Raw genomic sequence first — 19,520 nt, 5'->3', positions numbered from 1 at the left:
TTCCTATGCAGCAAGCAGACTCTGGAATCATCTCCCTATAGGTCTCAGATGCTTGGATAATCATCTCCATTTTAGAAAGGTGTTGAAGACCTTCTTGTTTTAGAGTCATGACCAAGGCTGTCTGTCTTCTGTTCCTCGTGCCAAGATGCCTTTGGGCGATAGAGCGTGCTACAAATACGCATAACATAACAACAGAAGAGCTATTCCTGGCACAATTCTTACATACAATTATGAGAACAGATATTCATTCAGAAAACGTTTTTCGTGCAATCTGTATAATTTCTAGGTTTTCAGAGTTCCACTGGGCATAGATTTGATTTTTTAATGAATGATATGGCATTTCATCAATAAAAGGGGGTGGAGTTACTGCCAATAATCTATTATCTTGTTTGCACTGTAAAATAATTCTGTTTATTCAGATTCATGAAATGTTCTTAAACTGCTGAACATATTATTGTGAGGCTTTAAATATGTTTGCCTGCAACCTGTTGTGGATATGCAAATACCTCTGTAATTGTCTCGCTGCTACAATCTCCAGGCTAGCCTACCTCACTTTTTACTAAATCCTGTCAACTAGTAGTGGAGGCCTGCGCAGGAGCCTGAGGGCACAGGAGCACTTCTTTGGGAGAGAAGGACAAATGTGCTACTCAAAATTCAAGTTCGATGTTTCGGCAGTACACTACAGAGTTAAGAAAATGGGCTGTTTGTTACTAGAGTTTGCTGCCCTTTTATGCAAACAATCTAGGAAACTGCTCCTTCTGTCACTTTTCTATGCTCAGATGTTGTGGTCTTTTCAATGTAATGCTGCACTCTAGCATCACCTTCATTTTAAATGGGGGTGAAGCGAATATAGTGCCTATTTTACCACTACTGTTTCATCCCCTCCATCTTGTTTAACTGATAACAGGGGTGTGTAGGTGAGGGCATACGGCGCTATTAGATCTCTGACCAGTGCAGCAATTAACTCATAAGGCAAATCTATGCAAATTTGTTTTTTAGGGGCTCGTAAGAAATCCAAGTGAGGTTAATATCTATTTTTAATTTTCTATAACAGGGTTACAAGCAGGGCGCCAATATGATTTTACACTATATATTTAGAAGATTGGAGTCAACATATTTTTCAGAGATCAAGCATTTAATGTGCATTCTCAGTGAGGGCATTTTTTAGATGGATGGTAACACATTTTAACTCTGGGACAGATATCGTTTTGTAGTGCTATTATTTTCCAACTAGCCATTTATACTCGTTAAATATGTATTTTTTTCCCTTAAGGTTCCTCTTCAGATGAGGCAGGAATGTTATTAAAGCTTCTTACTCTGCCTCTGCTCTACTGGTACCACTGAATCGAAAATATTGATGGAAAAGCCCGCTGCATGGACAAAGGTGCTGCTGTTTGGAGCAGGAAAGAAGCAAAAAGTGACTTTGTTTGTGCTTCGTGTCGCCGTGAGGATTGGCTCCGCCCCCCTGCACACGAGGTGTTTAAATTGAACAGCAGCAGCCCTCGCGGCGAAAAGCCCGCTGCGTGGTCAAGGGCGCTGCTGTTTGGAGCAGGAAAGAAGCAAAAAGTGACTTTGTTTGTGCTTTGTGTCGCCGTGAGGATTGGCTCCGCCCCCCTGCACACAAGGTGTTTAAATTGAACAACAGCAGCCCTCGCAGCGAAAAGCCCGCTGCGTGGACAAGGGCGCTGCTGTTTGGAGCTGTTTGGCTGTGTCGGCTGGACAGCAGGACGTCCAAATTGGAAATCACTTTGATGTATCAGCGTGTAATCAATGTGAGCACCCCAAATTGCATCAGGTGGGTCAGGCCTTGTAAACTAGTTTGCCATCTGCAGAGAATTCTAAATGAAGTAACGTAACGTTTCATGATTACACGATTAAACTTTCAACTTGTCAATACGTCAACCTTACTCGCCACTTTTGGCCTCGCATCCTGGGGTAGGGAGACTGTTGTGGCTTGACCCTTTTGATCCCTCCCAGTGTAACGCTGCCAACTTTGACTTGTGATCTAAGAAAAGGGAGACTGTTGGTGCTTGACCCTTTTCATCCCTCCCAGTTTAACGCTGCCAACTTTGACTTGTGATCTAAGAAAAGGGAGACTGTTGGGGCTTGACCCCTTTGATCCCGCTTACTGCTACTATCGTCATAAATTGTCAACGGCAGCAAAAATCACATAAGAGGTCAATTAAATCTTACATATCTGACGTAAGTGTTTAAACAGCTGGAGCGCATCTCGCGCAAACAACTTAGAAAAACATTGTTAAGAACGTCTTGAAAATGACAAGCATACTTGGAGGTCTTATACCTACACACAATGACAATGAACACATGACCCCTCAACAGCCAATGGCAGACCTAATACCGGTGATTAGACAAGGGGTTCACCTACAACCAAGAGAGGAAACTGAAGATACAATACTACCGTATGACGATGAGGCAGCTCAAGTTGTGCAAATCACGACCCTGGGTCCCGGAATTAAAGACTCTAAACAGGGGGGAGTACCCCAGCCTTTCACGACAGAGGTAAACATCGGTAATCAAACTGGGTGGAGCCTGCCACAGGAAGATATACATCCAAACCTAGAGAGCGAAGGGGGAAATCTGGGCATGGACAACCACACAATCCACCCAATAGATAACGAGAACGAGATCGAGCATTTACCTCAGCCTCAGGAAAGCATGCCTGACGCAAAGGAAAGGAAGGGAGTTTCCTCTCCTAAGTTCAATGAAATACCTGACAAAAACAAACAAGAGCTAGAACCAACAAGGAAAAATGAATACCCAAATGAAGGTGCGCTAGATAATCCAGCACTCGCATTAGAAACAAGACCAAATAAACTAGCAGAAAATATACCTAAGGAAAATGATTTAATCCAACTACCTGAGGAAAATCCAAGGATAGAACCCAACACTTTGGGTAAAGAGTTTGACAAAGTAGCGAAAGGGACCCATAGTGCAATAAAGGGCAAAACAACAACTCCCAAATCAATCAGAATGGATTTCATAAGATATACGGATTTAGAAAAAAAATATGGAAACCTCTGTCTTTATCCTCAGCTGACACCCAAGATAGAAATAATCATTTCTTTGGGAAACAATCCCTACTAAATTGGGGGACAGGTACTACCAGCCATACACCTAAAAAAAAAATCAATCCGTAAAAACATCACGCTAAATGAAACCCCTGACGCAGTGATGTTAGAAAACTCAGTTCTAATTGACAAAGTCCCCCAGACCGCAGAGACGGCACTACAAACCATGAAAGGGGAAACGAAAAATCAGTCAAATCAAACAGACTATGCCCAGGAACTAGAACTGATAATGCTACCACCAACAACAGAACCCCCCCAACAAAGGGGGAGATGAACCTTAAGTCTGAGAGAACGGGAGAAAAACGAGAAAAGGACGATTTCCTGATGATTACAACAATGGCAGCTATATTGGGCCCTCATATGAAACCACATGAAGAGGCCAAGAATACCCTAAAAGACCACACTACTTTGTTAGCAATGGTACACTCGAAGACAATCTTTATCGAAGGATTTATAACGGCCATACAAAAGAACATACAAAATGTCGAGCAAAGAATCTCTGACATGTTGCACACTATATTGGAACAAATTATGAAAGAGAAGGAAAATCGGTGGAAATACCCAAGAAGAGATTCATTAGGAGGTCCTGAATTCTCTGCATTACAATTGAAAGAACTAGCGAAATTACAACCACAAACAGAGGAAGAGCGTACCCAAGACGCCATCGAAGAGGGGACCCCAGAAGAACTCAAAAATCCGATCGAGCCCCCAATTACATCTTCGGTGGAAGGACGGATAAATGAAGACATGACAGAGATGGTGACAGGTGGCGAGCAAAATAAGGAAAACAATGACCTAACGTCAAATATCTCTAAAAACCTCATCTGCCAACGAAGTTCAGATAAGAGGTACACCGAACAACGACCATAAAGAAAAAGTAAAACAAAATACAAAGACCGGACAGCAAACACATCCAAAGTCTGGACAACAAACACATCCAATAACTTTGGATACCTCACAACCTGAAAGGGATACTGAAGTAACAAAAACTGACAATCAGAACCAAAAACTGTGTGAAATCTTCAAAAAAAAGAACGCGAAACAGAAGGGGGAGAACGCCTTGATTGGATCAAAGGAGCAATCCACCATGAACAAACAGAAAGTTAGATGTACACAAATACTACAGATAGCCAAAAAAACAAAAAATCAACCCCTGCAGAGGTCATGTAAATCAAACAAAAGTAAAACATTTTTTAAATGTTTGACTGTGCCAAAAGAAGCAGCGACAATTGTAGTTAATCAAAACACCTGTAGTCAGAAAAAGGCTAATATGCAGGTAAACACGAATCAAGAGAACAAAGAGGCAGTAACAACGGATGACTCGGAACAGGAGCTAATGGACATGTCCACATATTCCATCTCGGACGAAAATGATTCGACTTCTAGCGATTCAGAAGAAGAGGAATTCGAAAAAGTAAATGAGGAACAAGCACAGACAGAACGACCTCTACAACTAAAACCAAAAATATTGCAGGATGGAAAAGAGACGAACGGGCAAAACCTAAAAAAATCAGAAATAACAAAAATGGAAAGCAATACAATTGAGCCCGAAATTGCAAATAAGCTTGTCCATAACAACATAGAAGATGGCCATAAGAAAAAAATAAAGACAACAGGGACCGGAGGCTCAAATACCCCAGTCAAAACTCCAACAATGAACCCGGAAAGTCAAAACAAAAAAAGCCCCCCACCTATATTGGAGATCAATGAATACATCATAGAAGAAAATGATTACAGCATGGGAAATTAAAAATTCTTGTTCAGCCCCTTGAGATTACCAAAATGTAGGCTATACCCTGAAAAAAAGGGTAGAGGTCTCCTCTTGGAAAGACTAATACATATAAATGATGGTCTTATCCTAAATTGGGCAAATGTCCTAAGACTGTTCCACCAGATTAATTAGCTCCAGCGACATAACCCTGATTGAATTTCCGGACAAAACGTATATGGACAGAATACGGGTCTCAACTTGCTCACAGGTCATTCAACAGTTACTGTTATCTGAAGAGAGGGCCATATGGAATATGGGATTTAAGATAACCGAAAAAAGTAACAAAGAAGTGGAACCGGACGTACTTGATCAAGAAACTTTCAAAGAAAGCCCGATTTCAAGAGGTGTATGATACACATAAAAAAGCCATGAAACACTCCCAAGTATTTCAACATCAAGATGGAGAACAGGAGAGATGGATATGGTTGGCTAACTTAGCAGCCGGAAAAATGAAGACCCTATAGTGCCGGAAAGAAACGCAAAAGGAAACTTGGACCATTATTACATGGAATACAAGGGGATTCAACCACCTTCTAACAAAAAATGAATTTGAAAAAAACATGCCAGACATATTATGCCTGCAGGAAACTTGGTTGAGAGAAATTCCCCTGATTGAAGGTTACTCAGTAGACATAAACCCAGCAAAGAAAGGGGAAAAGGGAAGACCAATGGCGGGTTTACTGATAGCAATAAAAAAGGACCTAAATTGGAACGTGATCCATTCTCTGAACTTGTCCCCATACATTCAAGTCCTAGTTGTGGAAATACCTGCGACCCTAGATGACCACTATTCTCAGCACTTATTGCTGATGAACATATATTGGGTGCCAGGGGTTAAAGTTATTATATCACTTCCGAGGGACGTAGCAACTGCCATCGACGATCTGAGAGCGAAATGGCAGGACCCTTGGATAATATTGGTGGGTGACCTCAACTGTACTTGTCTTGACGAAAACAACAATGCACTTGAAGTCGTACCTACAATGGCCACAACGAAACATAAAAGAGGAGTCAACTGGAGGTCTACCCTTCAATCTAGAGACTATATAATTTTAAATGGAATCACGCCAGGTGATATCCCGGGGAAATCGACATGGCGAGGCCAGAAATCGAAAGCCATTCTAGATTACGTGACAATTTCATCAAACTTGTCAGCCTTCATTCAAAAACTCGAGGTGAAAACCACTAAGGCAAGTGACCACAACCCGATTAAACTTACATGCTCAACCTTTTTTTCGAAAAAGGAAATGGAAATGTACCCGTTTAAACTGGAAATCAACTCAGGGAGAACTCGACTGAAAATGAATCCATCAAAACTACCAACGCTGAACGGAAATCTTACAACAATGATAAATGAATTGCAGTCGCAGGCAGCCCATGCAAGTCATTGATTACGTTCCATTGCTAAACATTTTTCATACTACAATCAAGCCTGGAATTACAAAACCAATAATGTCACACCGGCAAATATACGATCAAGCTGTGGCCGAGAAGAAAAGAAATGTGAGGAAACATCTAAAACAACTGAAATATTCAAAGGAGGCAAACAAAATTGAAAAAATACGAAACAAAACAAATGTTCCGCAACTGGATAAAGATGCACAAGAAATCAATGCTAAACCATGACTCACAGGCTATGATAAATACGATATGCAAGATAAACACCGCAGAGACGTGGGCTTTGATGAATAGTAAGGAGACGCTTCAAGATGCCCTAACATCTAATCCAGTTGCAGGGAAACAATGGCAAGTACATTATAAACAAAGACAGCCGACATTAGGACCTACAACAAACTAATGGACTCCAGGAAAAATGGATGCAAGCATGCCGAATATAGACAGTGGGACCTTAGAAAAACTAATTAAAAAACTAAAGAATTCAAGAGCACCAGGACCTGACGGTCTGACGAACGAAGGATTGAAAAAGGATCCAGTTGAATGGGCTAAAATCTTACACCAATTGTTCAAATACATCTTGTCATCAGGGAAGATACCAAATTCATGGAAAACGTGTGTTGGGGTGCCAATTTTCAAAAAGGGCCTAAGAACAGATCCAGAAAATTATAGGCCCATCGCCCTATTAGACGTGGCAGGGAAAATCTTTGCCACCATATTACTAAAATCCTTGACCAAATGGGCAACACAAACAGGCGATAAAGACGAATGGCAATCAGGGTTTGTAAAGGGACAAGGTACCCCATTGAACATCTTCATTTTAAATCTATTAAAAGCGCGAACCATGATAAACAAAGAGGCGAAATTCTACATGGCCTTCATAGACCTATCAAAGGCTTTCGACGCAGTAGATAGAGAGAGGATGTGGAGAAAATTAAAAAATTGAATTGTCCGGAAATTTTACTCTACAACATAAAGGAGTTACACACTAATACTTCGATCAAAGTGAGGCTAAATAAAGCCGGCCTCCTATCCGACACAATTCCCACGACAATTGGGCTCAAGCAAGGCTGCCCCTTGGCTCCAGAACTATATAACCTGTATTCCTCAGATATGGAAGATGCCTTTGCAGACGCAAGAACTTTTCCTGCAAAGCTCGCTAATACATCAATTGGAAGATTAATTTACACGGACGATATAGCTTTAATCGATCAGACTCCAATAGGCCTTCAACATCAACTAAAAGCTTTAGAGGCATATGTAGTCAAAAACAAAATGACCATCAATCCGGAAAAATCCAGGATTTTGACATTCGCCAACACTAAAAAGGGGAAAAAGACAAAACCCCCTCAATGGTATTTAAACAACAAAAAGATAACGGAAGTGACTGCCATTACGTACCTGGGGGTCTGTGTTAACACCGATAGAAATGAAGCCCCAAGACGTCAAGATTTAAGAAACAAACTCAGAAATCTAACAGGACAAGCAAAGATCTTATTGGCGCGATTCTGTCGATTTTCCATGAAACCCCTGATAGACTTCTATCGAGCAAAAGTAGTGGCAATCCTCACCTATGGGTCACAAATCTCGCTTCTCTTGGACGTCAACATATGGTCCTGTCTAGAAGGCAAATTCTGGAGAACAACCTTGGGACTGCCAAAATCCTTCCCAATTCAAATAATTCGAAGAGATTTGGCACTATCTTCTCTGAAAGTTATCGTAGAGTGGAAGATAATGTCTTTCTTCAGAAAATGCCTGGAACCGGGAACAAAGGGGGGGTTCGCAGACATAAAAAAAGCAATGGCTATGAGATCGGAACCGATATTGGCTGAATGGTCCAAAACATGCCAGACAATCCCCTTTAATCTGAATGAAACAAAGAGTCCCTACTAAATGATCCAGACCAAGTGAAAAGAAAATGCACACCACAGACTGGATTGATACACTGGAAGAGCTTTATAAATATCAAGGCTACGAAGAATTCTGGGCAGTTCCACGAAAATTGAATATGCTACCAAAACACTTTTTTCCCAATTGGTTCTTGAGAAAGGGTTTCTCAAAACTACGCCTTAACCTCTGGCCAAGTAGAGCAAATCACTACAGAAAGAGAGGGAGTGAAGAACCAAAGGAATGTAGATTGTGTAAAAATGTAATGACGGTGGAATTGCTGAAACATTTGTTGCTGGAATGCCCAACAGTGAGAGGGGAACGACAGATCTATTTAGGCCATATCTGGCAAGACGATAGATTCAAGGAAATTGATCTCTGGTGGTCACATTTGCTGGAAGGAGATAATATTTCAAATAACATTGCGGTTATAAAATGTATCCTGGTCATCTTTGAGGAAATTGAGGGAGAACATTTAAACCTCAGAACAACGACAAGGATTTGAAACATAGCAGACTCTCCCAGTTTCAAGCACTAAGCAACGCAAAAGAACAGAAAGAGAAAAGAAATAAGGCTGGCACTTGCACAAACTTTTATTAAGATTTTAGTATACTTTCAGAATTGTAGTTTCTAAACTGTAAATCTTGCTGGTTTTTTATATGGAAGTTTTTGTTGTTTCTTATACCTTTATTTTGTTCTTTTTATTTTTAAAATATTATTTAAGCTCTTAAATTAATTGTTTGATTAATTGTTTGATTGATTTGTCTAGTTGAGTTTGCTCTTTTCTTTTTTCTCTGTAAGATTAGCCAAAGGTTTTCTTGTGCAAACCAAAGAGCTAATAAAATAAAAAAAATAAAAATGGATGGAACGTTGTGGATAGAAGCAGGGGGTAGGCTCCTAGGCGCCCATCATTGGCTATTTTTAGGGAGTAAATGTGGCTGGTATGTCTCTTATCTGTAGGGCAGATTTTGAGTAGGTGTTGTCACTGCTCTGTTCCCAGGGATATGTAATGTTGCTGGCAAGCAGCGGCACAGGAATTCTGATTATCCTATTCTGTGGTGCAGAATGTGTTGCAGATGCTTTCCTGACTCACACATTATGAGAGCCATGTTCTCCTTGCCCCTGAATTACTTTCTTCTACTGACACATGAACACTTATTGCTATGTTTTCTGGTTGCCATTATTCTGTCTTGTAAATACCTTATCAAGTCTGACTTTTTCCAAACCACATAGGTTAAATGATAAGTTTGTTTGTTTGTTTGTTTATTATTTATTGTGCGCACCGGACCCTGGGGTAGCAGGGCGCAAGAGAACAAGGAGGTTTACAGCTTAGTTAAAAGACGTTACAGGTTACAGGTTACAGGTAAGCATAGTGGACATTTCTTGAATCAGCAGGGTAAGGCAAGTGCAAGTGCAGATAAAGCGTGGCCGAACAGTCAAATCTATAGCGAGTGAACAGTATAGCAGGTCTGAACAAGCATTCTAACAGGTCATTACGTATAAAGTGACATACAATTGAACGTACGAGGGGTGGCTGGTTATTATGTTGCGTTCTCAGTGAGCCATTTTATGGTGTTCTTTCTGAAGTTGTTAAAGGTTTGGTCAGATCTAAGTGCAAGAGGTAGGGAGTTCCATAACTGCGCTGCCTTGACTGGGAAGCTGGAACCTCCAATGGTGGCTAGATTAAATATGGGCACTAGGAGGCAGTTGGGGCTGACTGTCCTTGTGAGTCTAGTTGGATTTTTTCTGTTGAAGCGTTCTGAGAGGTATCAGGGGGCTTTGTTGTTTAGGCATTTGTGGATAAAGGAAGCAGATTTAAGGTTGATTTTTTCTTGGGTGGAGAGCCATTTGTGTTTTCGTCTTATTTCTGAAATATGTGCTCTTCTGGGGATACTTAGGGCCGCTCTAAGTGCGTTGTTTTGGATCACTTGGATTCTGTTGATGATTTGTTTAGTAGTCCCTATGTAAAGGGCGTTACAATAATCTAATTTAGATAAAATAAGGGCTCTAGCTAGGATAAGACAGCTGTCCTCTGAAAGGAATGGTTTCCCAGCTCGTATTAACTTGCATGTATAGGCCGTGGATGAGGCCAGTGAGTTCACCTGTTTGGTTAAAGATAGTGTTGCATCAAGGTAAAAACCTAGGGTTTTTACTTCTCTGGCGACCTTGATAGTGTTACCATCGATGATAAAGGCAGAGTAGTTTTGGTTAAGTTTGGAAATTCGGGCTGCCGTGCCCAGGATGATGGGCTCTGTTTTATCATCGTTCAAGCATAGGCCATGGTTGGCCATCCATGCTTGAACGATGCTATAAACTCTATTCACCAGAGCCAGATCTTCAATGTAATCCCCAGTAAGTGGTAAGAGAATCTGAGTATCGTCTGCGTAGTTGGTGTAGGTGATACCCAGATTATCTAGATCGTCAAAGAGTGGCTTGGTGAAGATGTTATAGAGTGTTGGGGAGACGCAGGATCCCTGGGGCACTCCACACGTGATTGGGATAGATAGGGACAGATCTTTGTTCTGTAACACAAAATATTTTCCCCACCCAGTGGCATAGAAAATGTTCTGCATTGCCTCTGAGCAATGCGTGCCACTCAACAAATGAATAACCACAACTAAAGCCGTTGTTTATACTGAGAATACAAAGATTTCTTTTGTATTTTCATTTTTACACGTATTTTCCCTGCAAAATACCTTTGATAGGTCCTGTGGCAGATCTTGAAGCTTTGTATTGGTTTATGAGTTCTCTTAAAACTGCCTATAAAACATTTGTTTTTTTTAGGTAATCTATTTGGAAACTGTGCTGTAAAATGTATCTTTTATACTGATCTGTAAAGAATGTGCTGGTTCGGGAGGGAGAAATTTCCTTTAGCGATAAAAACTCTGCAGGCCCATAAAGTGGCTAATCCCTTTGGTCAGTTGTGCACATGTAAAATAATGTGTGAATGAAAGCAAACCATTTTCGAATTTAATAATTTGAGGAAACAGTGGAAGTCGCAACTTGCTTCATTCCACCTAATATCATTCTCACAGAGGTAAGGCAAGGATTGGCTTGTGAGAGAGTCTGTGCTGCTCTTTCACGTTGCCCTCTGCCTTAGCGACAAGACACCAACAGTCCTGGCACGGCTCGTTAATTGACCGCTAAGTAACAGCAAACAATAGTGCCGAGACGCTGCTCAAACCGAGATACCTTCAGTTGTTCAGTTCCTAGGTTCCCACTAACCAGGCCCCATGCAGAAGTATCGAGACACGGCTTATTTCCCCCATTCCATTAAATATTTATAGCCGTACAGAGACAGGGTAGTGAAGGAGATAAGCGTTACGCACACAATGATTTGATATTTATATAGCGTTCGCCAAAGCACTGTACATAGAACATATATATACATTTATCGTCACAACCAAAGTTGGTTTGACCATGCTGGGATTCGAACCGGGACCTGCAGTTCACACATAGATCGCAGCAGCGAGTGCTCAACCCGGCACGAATGGGTGACATGATAAGCCTAATCAAGTTTTGTTTCTAGGATAGGAAGAGCAGTGTTGAAAATCTTCACCAAAGCCATACTTGTCAAAGCAATGGGTCAACGGCTGCACAGAAGAATCGGGTTGAGAATGGATGGACAGAGAGACAACAAATTCTTCCGCCCATCACTTTTTGGCACCTGTACATTATTCTCTACCGTTGAACCCGTACAAATACTTTCAGCTTCAACGTCTGGTGAGACTTGCAGGAAAAGTGCACAGCTGTTCAATGGGGTTGAATTGTGTTAAGACCTTTTTATTTTTTTGAATTCATTGAAGAGTCATTCATATCAGAATACTGTCTTCCTACACTGACAATTTCCCCTCTAAACATTGTGCATGAATGCAAGTCCTTTAACTTTGACAAACGGTTATCCCCTTACCAGAGCGTTTTTGTTTTTAAGAGCGCTCATCTTAAATATGTACCGAGCGTCCCTGAATATAAACAGCTCTTTCTCCAGTTGATAAAATGGCTCCCTGGTGCACAAGCACTTACCTCATAATGATCTCCTTTAAGAAAAGCATTTTACCCTCTTCAGTGGCCCCAAGGCATTGCTGAGTAGCCTTGTCCATGGTTCTCTAGAGAGCACATCCAACCAATGGATCGGAGTCGAGGCACCAAATTGTGCAGAACAAATCAAAATCCATCAAATCTTTGGTGAAGTTAGTTTGGAAACGATTTAATAGGAGCACTGTGGAGGGTACACAGAAACTGACAGTACACCTTGATCTTCCAAGGTCACTCCTGCCGTCTTCAAAAGATACCAGTGTAGAGGTGTATTTATAATTCAATTAAATCACTATCACTAGTAATTTCAAAAGGTTTCACTTCTTACAGAAATCTCCTCCTGGCAAGGTAAGCAAGTATACATAACCACGTGCTGAGGGTTTTAAAATCTAGTGTGCAAGTAAAATATTGCTTCAGTGAGTGCACTTTCGACACCCCATTTTGACAGCAAGCATATGTGATTCAAAATGAAGTCTCCATAACTATACCAGGCTGGTGCATTGAATAGAAGGACTAGTTCTCGTAAATCAGTTTATTTTTCTCATTCTTCATTTTAATTCACTTAGTTACCTTTCAATCTACAGTCTTTTAAATCTTCATTACATACAACTGCATTTTTCCTTTACAGCCAATTGGTGGTGCTGTGGTATGTATGACTTTTTAGCTGAAATTGACTCATCGACTCCTTTTTTATTTTAGCTGCAATGTTTTTTTTTCCATATAACATTGATGTGGTTTGCTTAACATCTCCAGTAGGCCGAGGGGGAGGAAATGAGCTGAGCGGTGGCAGACACTCCTCTGTGCAGATATAGCACAGCCTTCTCAGCACTTACACGTCAATGCATGCTGGAGCTACACATTTATGCATGTATCAGTTTCACCCCCTTGGCCAAGGACCGGTGGAGTGTGGAATGTACAGCGCCTTTTCAGGAATGGATACAACTCTAAACTGAGATCAACACACAGGTGGCATTGTTGTGGTTGTAGACTTTTATTTGGGTCAAAATAAGAGGATAACCCTAAATGTCCCTAACACTAAGAGGGGCTTCCCTGCCTCAACTAAATACTAAGGACTAGGTCGGGATGTCCGTCTAGACCGTCATGTGTCAAAACCTATTTCCTTCACTTACACTCTTAACTAACTAAGGAAAAACAAGGATCCTCTTAGTCCAAAAGAGTGACTCCCTTCTTCTGGACTGAGGCTTTCTGGGCACCTCCTGGTGATGAGACATGTTCTCCAGATTGCATAAACAAAAGGTTCTAACAGTTCTCTTGGAGGATTTCTCCATCATTGGCAGGCTCAGAAAAGAAAGTTTCTTAATGCTACTTATTCTACAATACCATAGGAATGGCTCCCTCGCCTCTGGCTCTTCGTGGACTCACTGTGACATCTCCCTTCCTGGGTCTTTTCTTAGGCTTTTGAGATAGTTCAACAAGCGGTGGGGGAATATCTCTTTTCCCCTGGTGTTTCTCAGACGTTTCAGGTAGTTCAACAAATGGTGGGTGAATGGTCCCTTGCACTGGCCTTTCTCAGACCTTTTTAGGATGCCAGAGGAAATGACTCCTTTACCTCTGATGCCTTTGCAGCTTCTCGTATACCGAGTGAGGTATGACTCCCTTCCCCTGGTTGGTTTCCAGCTTCTCTGTTATTTGTAAGGTAAACATGGTTCACTATCCCGCCAGGTACGATGATCGTTCAGATTATGGCTTCTTTAGTTAGTATAGCAGACCTGATCACTAGCCCTGCCAGGCACCGCTATTGTTTATATAGTGGTTGTAATAACTTCTCTATATTTGGGGTTCCCAGACCCTTGTTCTATCTGTAATTATTTCTTTATATTCTTTATTGTACTAAGGGTCCCAGACCCCTTCTCCATATGCAGTTGTTCCTTTAAAGTCTCTCACAGGCTTTCCTCCCAGCCTTGAACTCCAGGGTACTTTTACCCTTTTTAAGGGGTTCCCAGATCTGTCCTCCGTTCCCACCAGCCAGCCCTGGCAAATCCCTACCTTCAGGGAACTTGCATTCGTGCTCTGTCCGGCACCAGGAGTCAATCCCTTCCGCCCCATGCTCTCTGCATCGTCCGCCCCAGTCACAGAATCTCCAGAGCTGCTGCTTGCTGCTACTCTGCTTTGACAGCGTGCGCAGCACAGTCTCTTCTCTCAGGCAGACCTCCGTCTGCTTCCAGCAGGTCGAAGGGTCCTTCTTCCTTCTACCCTTTTTGGAGGCTTCAGCTTCTTGCCTCGCATCTCGGTTCCTCTGGTCTTCCTTCTCCACTCCGCCGACCTGCTTTAGTCTCCTTGAGGGTGGGCTGAACAAACTCTTCAGTCCTTCCGTTTGTATGTATCAGCAACTTGTCCATATTGACTAGACTGCTGGAGATGGTTCAGTGAAGCACTCTCCATTACTCCATGACTCTTCTTTGTCCCAGTACCGATGTTATTCACATCAACTGGGTTGCTTGTAATCTTCTTCATCTCAGTACTTTTGCAGGATTCATACAGGAAGTCCCTACTCTTCCTCGTCTCAGTACATAGGTACATGGAAGAGTGTGGAATTATGTTACCCTGTATAGGGTAGGGAGATGATAGAGGGTATAGGTTATTCAGGGTATACCGCAATCTAACCTGATAATCGTTTCCCGTCCCACAGGGGGATTCCCTCCCATGAGATTCACCCGCTGAGTTGCACCCTAGGGGGACTGTAGAGTAGCGGCCTCAACTTGCTGGCGTCATGGGAAGGTGTTCACCCTAGGGAAGCAGGAACGATATCCTGGGATTCGTCACACAATAAAAATGTGTACACTCATTGTTGGCCCTCCCCCACTAACATGAGGGATTGTGTTCAGAACTTCTCACAAGTTTTTGCAAACGTGCCAACTGTGAGGTAGTATTTCTTGTTGCATACAATCACAATGTACAGTCATTTAGTTAACTGTTAATGGATTTAGCACTTTTGCGGCATCTTGGAATGAAAGAGACTTAGAAAAGGCATGATTTTGTTTTTCTGCAGAATTCGTGCAGAGAAGCTTAAACAACAAATGATTCACCAGGAGGAAAGACTTAAGCGTGCCTTTGAGAGAGCAACTGCTGACCCAAAAATTATGGTTTGTATCTAATTTTTCAAGTGCATGTTTGTTTGATTTTTGCTCTGCATACTAATACTAACAATCTAAGCAAGGCTCCCAATTTGAAGCCTTGTTGCTCAAGAGAAGACAGAAGTACTCCATGATTGGGAAATCACTACAAACCAAACCACAGCGTAATAGTTGTCCTACAATCTTCACACATTACCAACAAATTAAGATGGGAAGGTTATGTGTACACATGTACAAATGCTTCACATCAGAGAATAGAGTAGATCTAAAACCACATATGTTTCTGTATCTGCGAGTTTGCAGGGATAGTGGGGTGGCTATGGTACTCCGAACTTCTTAGAGTCCCATCCTTGCTCCTCTCTGCAATCCACACTTTTTGGAACATTCTTTTTCGAGGATCTCTTGCTAGGTTTATGAGTGTGTCATTCATCCTCCATTGCCTACAGAATCCCCTCAGTAGGCCAAGTAAAGAGAGTCTAATAGAAATTAGGGAGTGGTCGGAAATTGCTTGATCAAACATGACACTGAAATCCTGACCCATTATCAGCTCACCCACCTTGTATGATGCAACATTGAGAAAAGCCTCTCTGAAAAAGGCATTACGCCAGTCGTTTGGACCATATATTTAGATCAGTGTATATACTTTATCCCCCAATTCCAACTTTACACCAAACAAATACTTTGGTAGTCTCATGAAAGGACTGTTGCTTTGTCCAAAAGATTTGTAGATATCAAATTAGCTACACCCATTTTCTTCTGTCCAGAAGAAGGAATAACTTAACAGGAATAAAATCTGAAATGCAATATGGGCTGATCCGGTCTTAATATATGAGTCTCTGTAAAAAAGCAAAATCTGCCCAAGTGAATGCAGGCGCTGGAGAACCAACCTTCTCTTTAATGGGAAGTTTGTTCCTTGGAAATCTCAAGAATACAATTTTCAAGGGGGACGCAATCCAACAGAGCTAGCTGAGATACTCAGTGTAACAGAATTATAGTAACCCCAATCCTCCATTAGGCATCAGTGTTATCCAGGCCATTCTTAAAGCCATGGGGATACACAACCAGATGGCGAGATGCGGTATCCCTCCCCCTGTAACACCTTTACCCCATCCTACCAGGTAGGATAGGTGGGAACTTTACCCCCCCTTTCCCTTCACAAACACTTTCACACCGACAACCCGCTCTGGGAGAAAACAGACTAACACCCAAGCAGTATACCTAACATGCCCGCTACTATGGTCAGGCAAAGTCAGGCAATTTCTGACAATCACTCACACCTGACTTCCATTAAACTTTCCCACACGGCTAAAAGGCAGAGCACGAGAGCACAATCTGAGCGAGGCAAAGCACATGAAGGAACAGCAGTTTCGAGTCGGCAGTTGAACGAGGAGAGAAAGATGGCAAACCAAGAAGGATTCATGAGGAGGGAAATACCCTTGACCTTTTCGGCAAGAAACCGTTACTTTCAAGAAACCTTTGAGTCAGGAAGAGTAAGGTCAGGAAACCAAACAGAAGAATCCTGCATTGTGTGTCGGAGATACCGGAGGCTCTCCCGCATAACCAACCAAGGCAGGGAGGAGTAGCAGCCACCGTGGTATCGTCCTTGGCTCCAAGAACAAAGAAGCGCCAGAGCGCTCAACACAGCCGGTGAGATGGGGAGACTGATGCAAGACCGGCCTATGTGGAAGTCAAGGTTGCAAGCAGCAACATTATAACAAGCACTGGAACAAGCATTGTTAAACGCGTGTGATGAAAGAAGCTAAACTGCTGATGAATGTTTGAACTTGAGAAGGAAAGATACGAGACCATTGACCGAGTGAATGTGCTCAATCGAAGTTCTCTGTAAGGTATCCTGTCAAGAGAAATGAAAGTAGAAGATTCATAAGAACATTGTGTGAAGTGAATCAAAGTGGTCCTACAAGGATTTAAGTAAAACCCATCGCACATTCGAAAGTCTTCAATTTTGATATCAAGAGGATCCAAGCCTGAACGAAGGAGATCCATGGTCTGAGCCCGAACGAGGGAGACCAAGTGTAAATATTCTGGTTAAAAGAGGATCCGAGCCCGAACGAGAGAGATCTATGGTCCAAGCCCGAACGAGGGAGACCAAGTGTAAACATTGTGGTAAAAAGGGGGTCCAAGCCTGAAGGAGGGCGACCCATGATGAAAACTGGAAGCGAGAACTTATGCATGTTAAGATCCTGATAGGGATGGAACTTTGATATTTGTTTGTTACGACAGGCCCAATGCAGTAAGAGACTGTTATTGGAAAAGAGGCTTTGAACTGTATCATCTTGGCAGAGAAGCCAGAGTGTGTGCGAAGCTCGAACGTGCTGCCTTGCCCTGTACTGCAAACGTGGGAAAGGGAAGCCAACTGCTCAACCATCCTGACATGTTATTTCTTGAACACTTTCCTTTTTGCATACACTATTGTCCCAGCCTTTTGTATTTAGAAGTAAGGATTGGCAATAGGTTTATTTGTATAGTCCCTTTTATTTTGACAGAGACTCGATTAGGACTGCGTTATTATTTGATGGTCGTAGCTTGCTTCCATCCTTAGATTTAGGTTTGATATGCGTTCAGCCAACCCATTTAAGTTCAATAAACACCCTTGAACTGTGATCACTTGTGTCTGTCTCCACTGTTTGATACCATGCCTTCCTTACAGTTATTTATGAAAGGGATTCAGCTGTGTCATTGACCATCATTTTAACAACAGTGCCAACTTAAGAATTTTGTCGTCTTTAAGTTTAATGTTTACCCCGGAATCAGAAAATTCTTGCCTTCAGCAGATGTCTCCCAGCCTGATTTTTCTTTTAGCAATTGAAGATGTCATTTTAGTAAAGTGCCTAATGGCAGGTAACACATATCACATGTAACAAGTCCCATCCCAATTAAATGGAAGCCAGTTGTAGGCTAAAACTACACCTATGAAATAGGTCCCATGATATGTTTCATAACTGCATTCCGTGAAAGAAAATCCCTTACGAAAAGGGAAAGATACACCATTAATAGTAATGTTGTTCCTTATTGACGGCGAGTATTTGCAAGTGCTTTATCGTATGAATAAGGTTGCATGATTAGTATAATAAAGAAGCCCTCTGGCAGGAGATGATCATCGAAAGCAGCAGGTTTCCTATGAAACTGATTGGAGGTGAAACATTTGGCAAACCTGAAAAACCTAAATGCGAATAATTATCATAAAAAGGCTTTGGACCATAAGATCTAGAGACAATTCTCAAACCACTCCAAATTTAATTCCAGTCAAAAGTTACTAGAGCCATAGGAAATACAGAATCAGTGGCATGTGGAAGATGGGTAAACAGCAAACAATCTGACACATTCTTGATACATGCATAATAATAATTGCTCTTACTTTCAATCTAAGGTTGAGCACTAAGGCTGTGTGATGGAGGCAAACAACAAAACCAGGAAATATGAAAGGCTCATTTTCAAACAATTGTAGTCTGTTTCAATCTCAATGCAGGATGCCCGGTGCCATTCAAATGTTAGCTCTGTCTTCACAGTCTTTTGATGAGTTAATATGCTTCCAATAAGCCAAAGAGCAGAAAATAACAACAATACTGCTCATAAACAGAAATTGTCATCTGGATGTACTAACCAGGAAACAGCAAGCTAACATGACAACAGGACATGTCTTGCATTGTTCTGAGATAGCTTGACGTGCGGAGAAAAATGAGGATGTCAACAATAAACAAGAATATCCCAGTGATGGTGTTATAGAGACGAAGATAGACATTTTGTGTACATCGGAGGTCCATGAAGCTCTGTCTTCTGTTTCTCAACCTGCTCCATAGGGCTCTTGCTATATGACACTGGTCGTACTCTATCATAAGGTGTAGTCAATAGTGTTTTTCCTTAATTCAATCATGGTAACGTCCTCTGTGTGGTGGAAATTATACTTGCACTGAAATGAACAGAACCTGCTTGTTGCTCTACCTCAGCTTCTGTGTCCGCGTTGATTAATGAGATTGCACTGTCGACTGGAGCCGATGATGAAGCATGTGCTGCAGTATCATCAACATACAGGAGAAGATTCTGACATGGATGATCCTGATGATGCAATCTCCCTTGGAGCGAGCGAAGCAGAGGTCTCCAAAGACACTGTAGTCGACTCTGATATTTAAGATGGAGGCTGCACCTTCCGCAGTTGGAGGTGCGGATCCACATGGGATGCCCCTCACACTTGATATCACTCTGGGTTGTAAGCAGAATCTGATATGGCCC

General features: G+C 41.9%; 1 protein-coding gene across 1 annotated transcript in view; it reads left to right on the top strand.

The window, feature by feature from the left end:
• The window catches only part of CCDC38 (coiled-coil domain containing 38), a 1,810,821-nt gene that overhangs the window by 1,643,851 nt on the left and 147,450 nt on the right, over positions 1–19,520 (top strand). Inside the window, exon 16 of the mRNA XM_069629826.1 lies at positions 15,188–15,281. Coding sequence (XP_069485927.1) covers positions 15,188–15,281 — 94 coding nt within the window. The remainder of the gene's footprint in view (positions 1–15,187; positions 15,282–19,520) is intronic.

Source organism: Ambystoma mexicanum, chromosome 12 (assembly GCF_040938575.1).
Source record: "Ambystoma mexicanum isolate Mex_15411 chromosome 12, UKY_AmexF1_1, whole genome shotgun sequence".
NCBI lineage: Eukaryota > Metazoa > Chordata > Amphibia > Caudata > Ambystomatidae > Ambystoma > Ambystoma mexicanum.
Note: the sequence above shows the minus strand (reverse complement) of the source record. Positions and strands in the feature narration are given on the sequence as shown.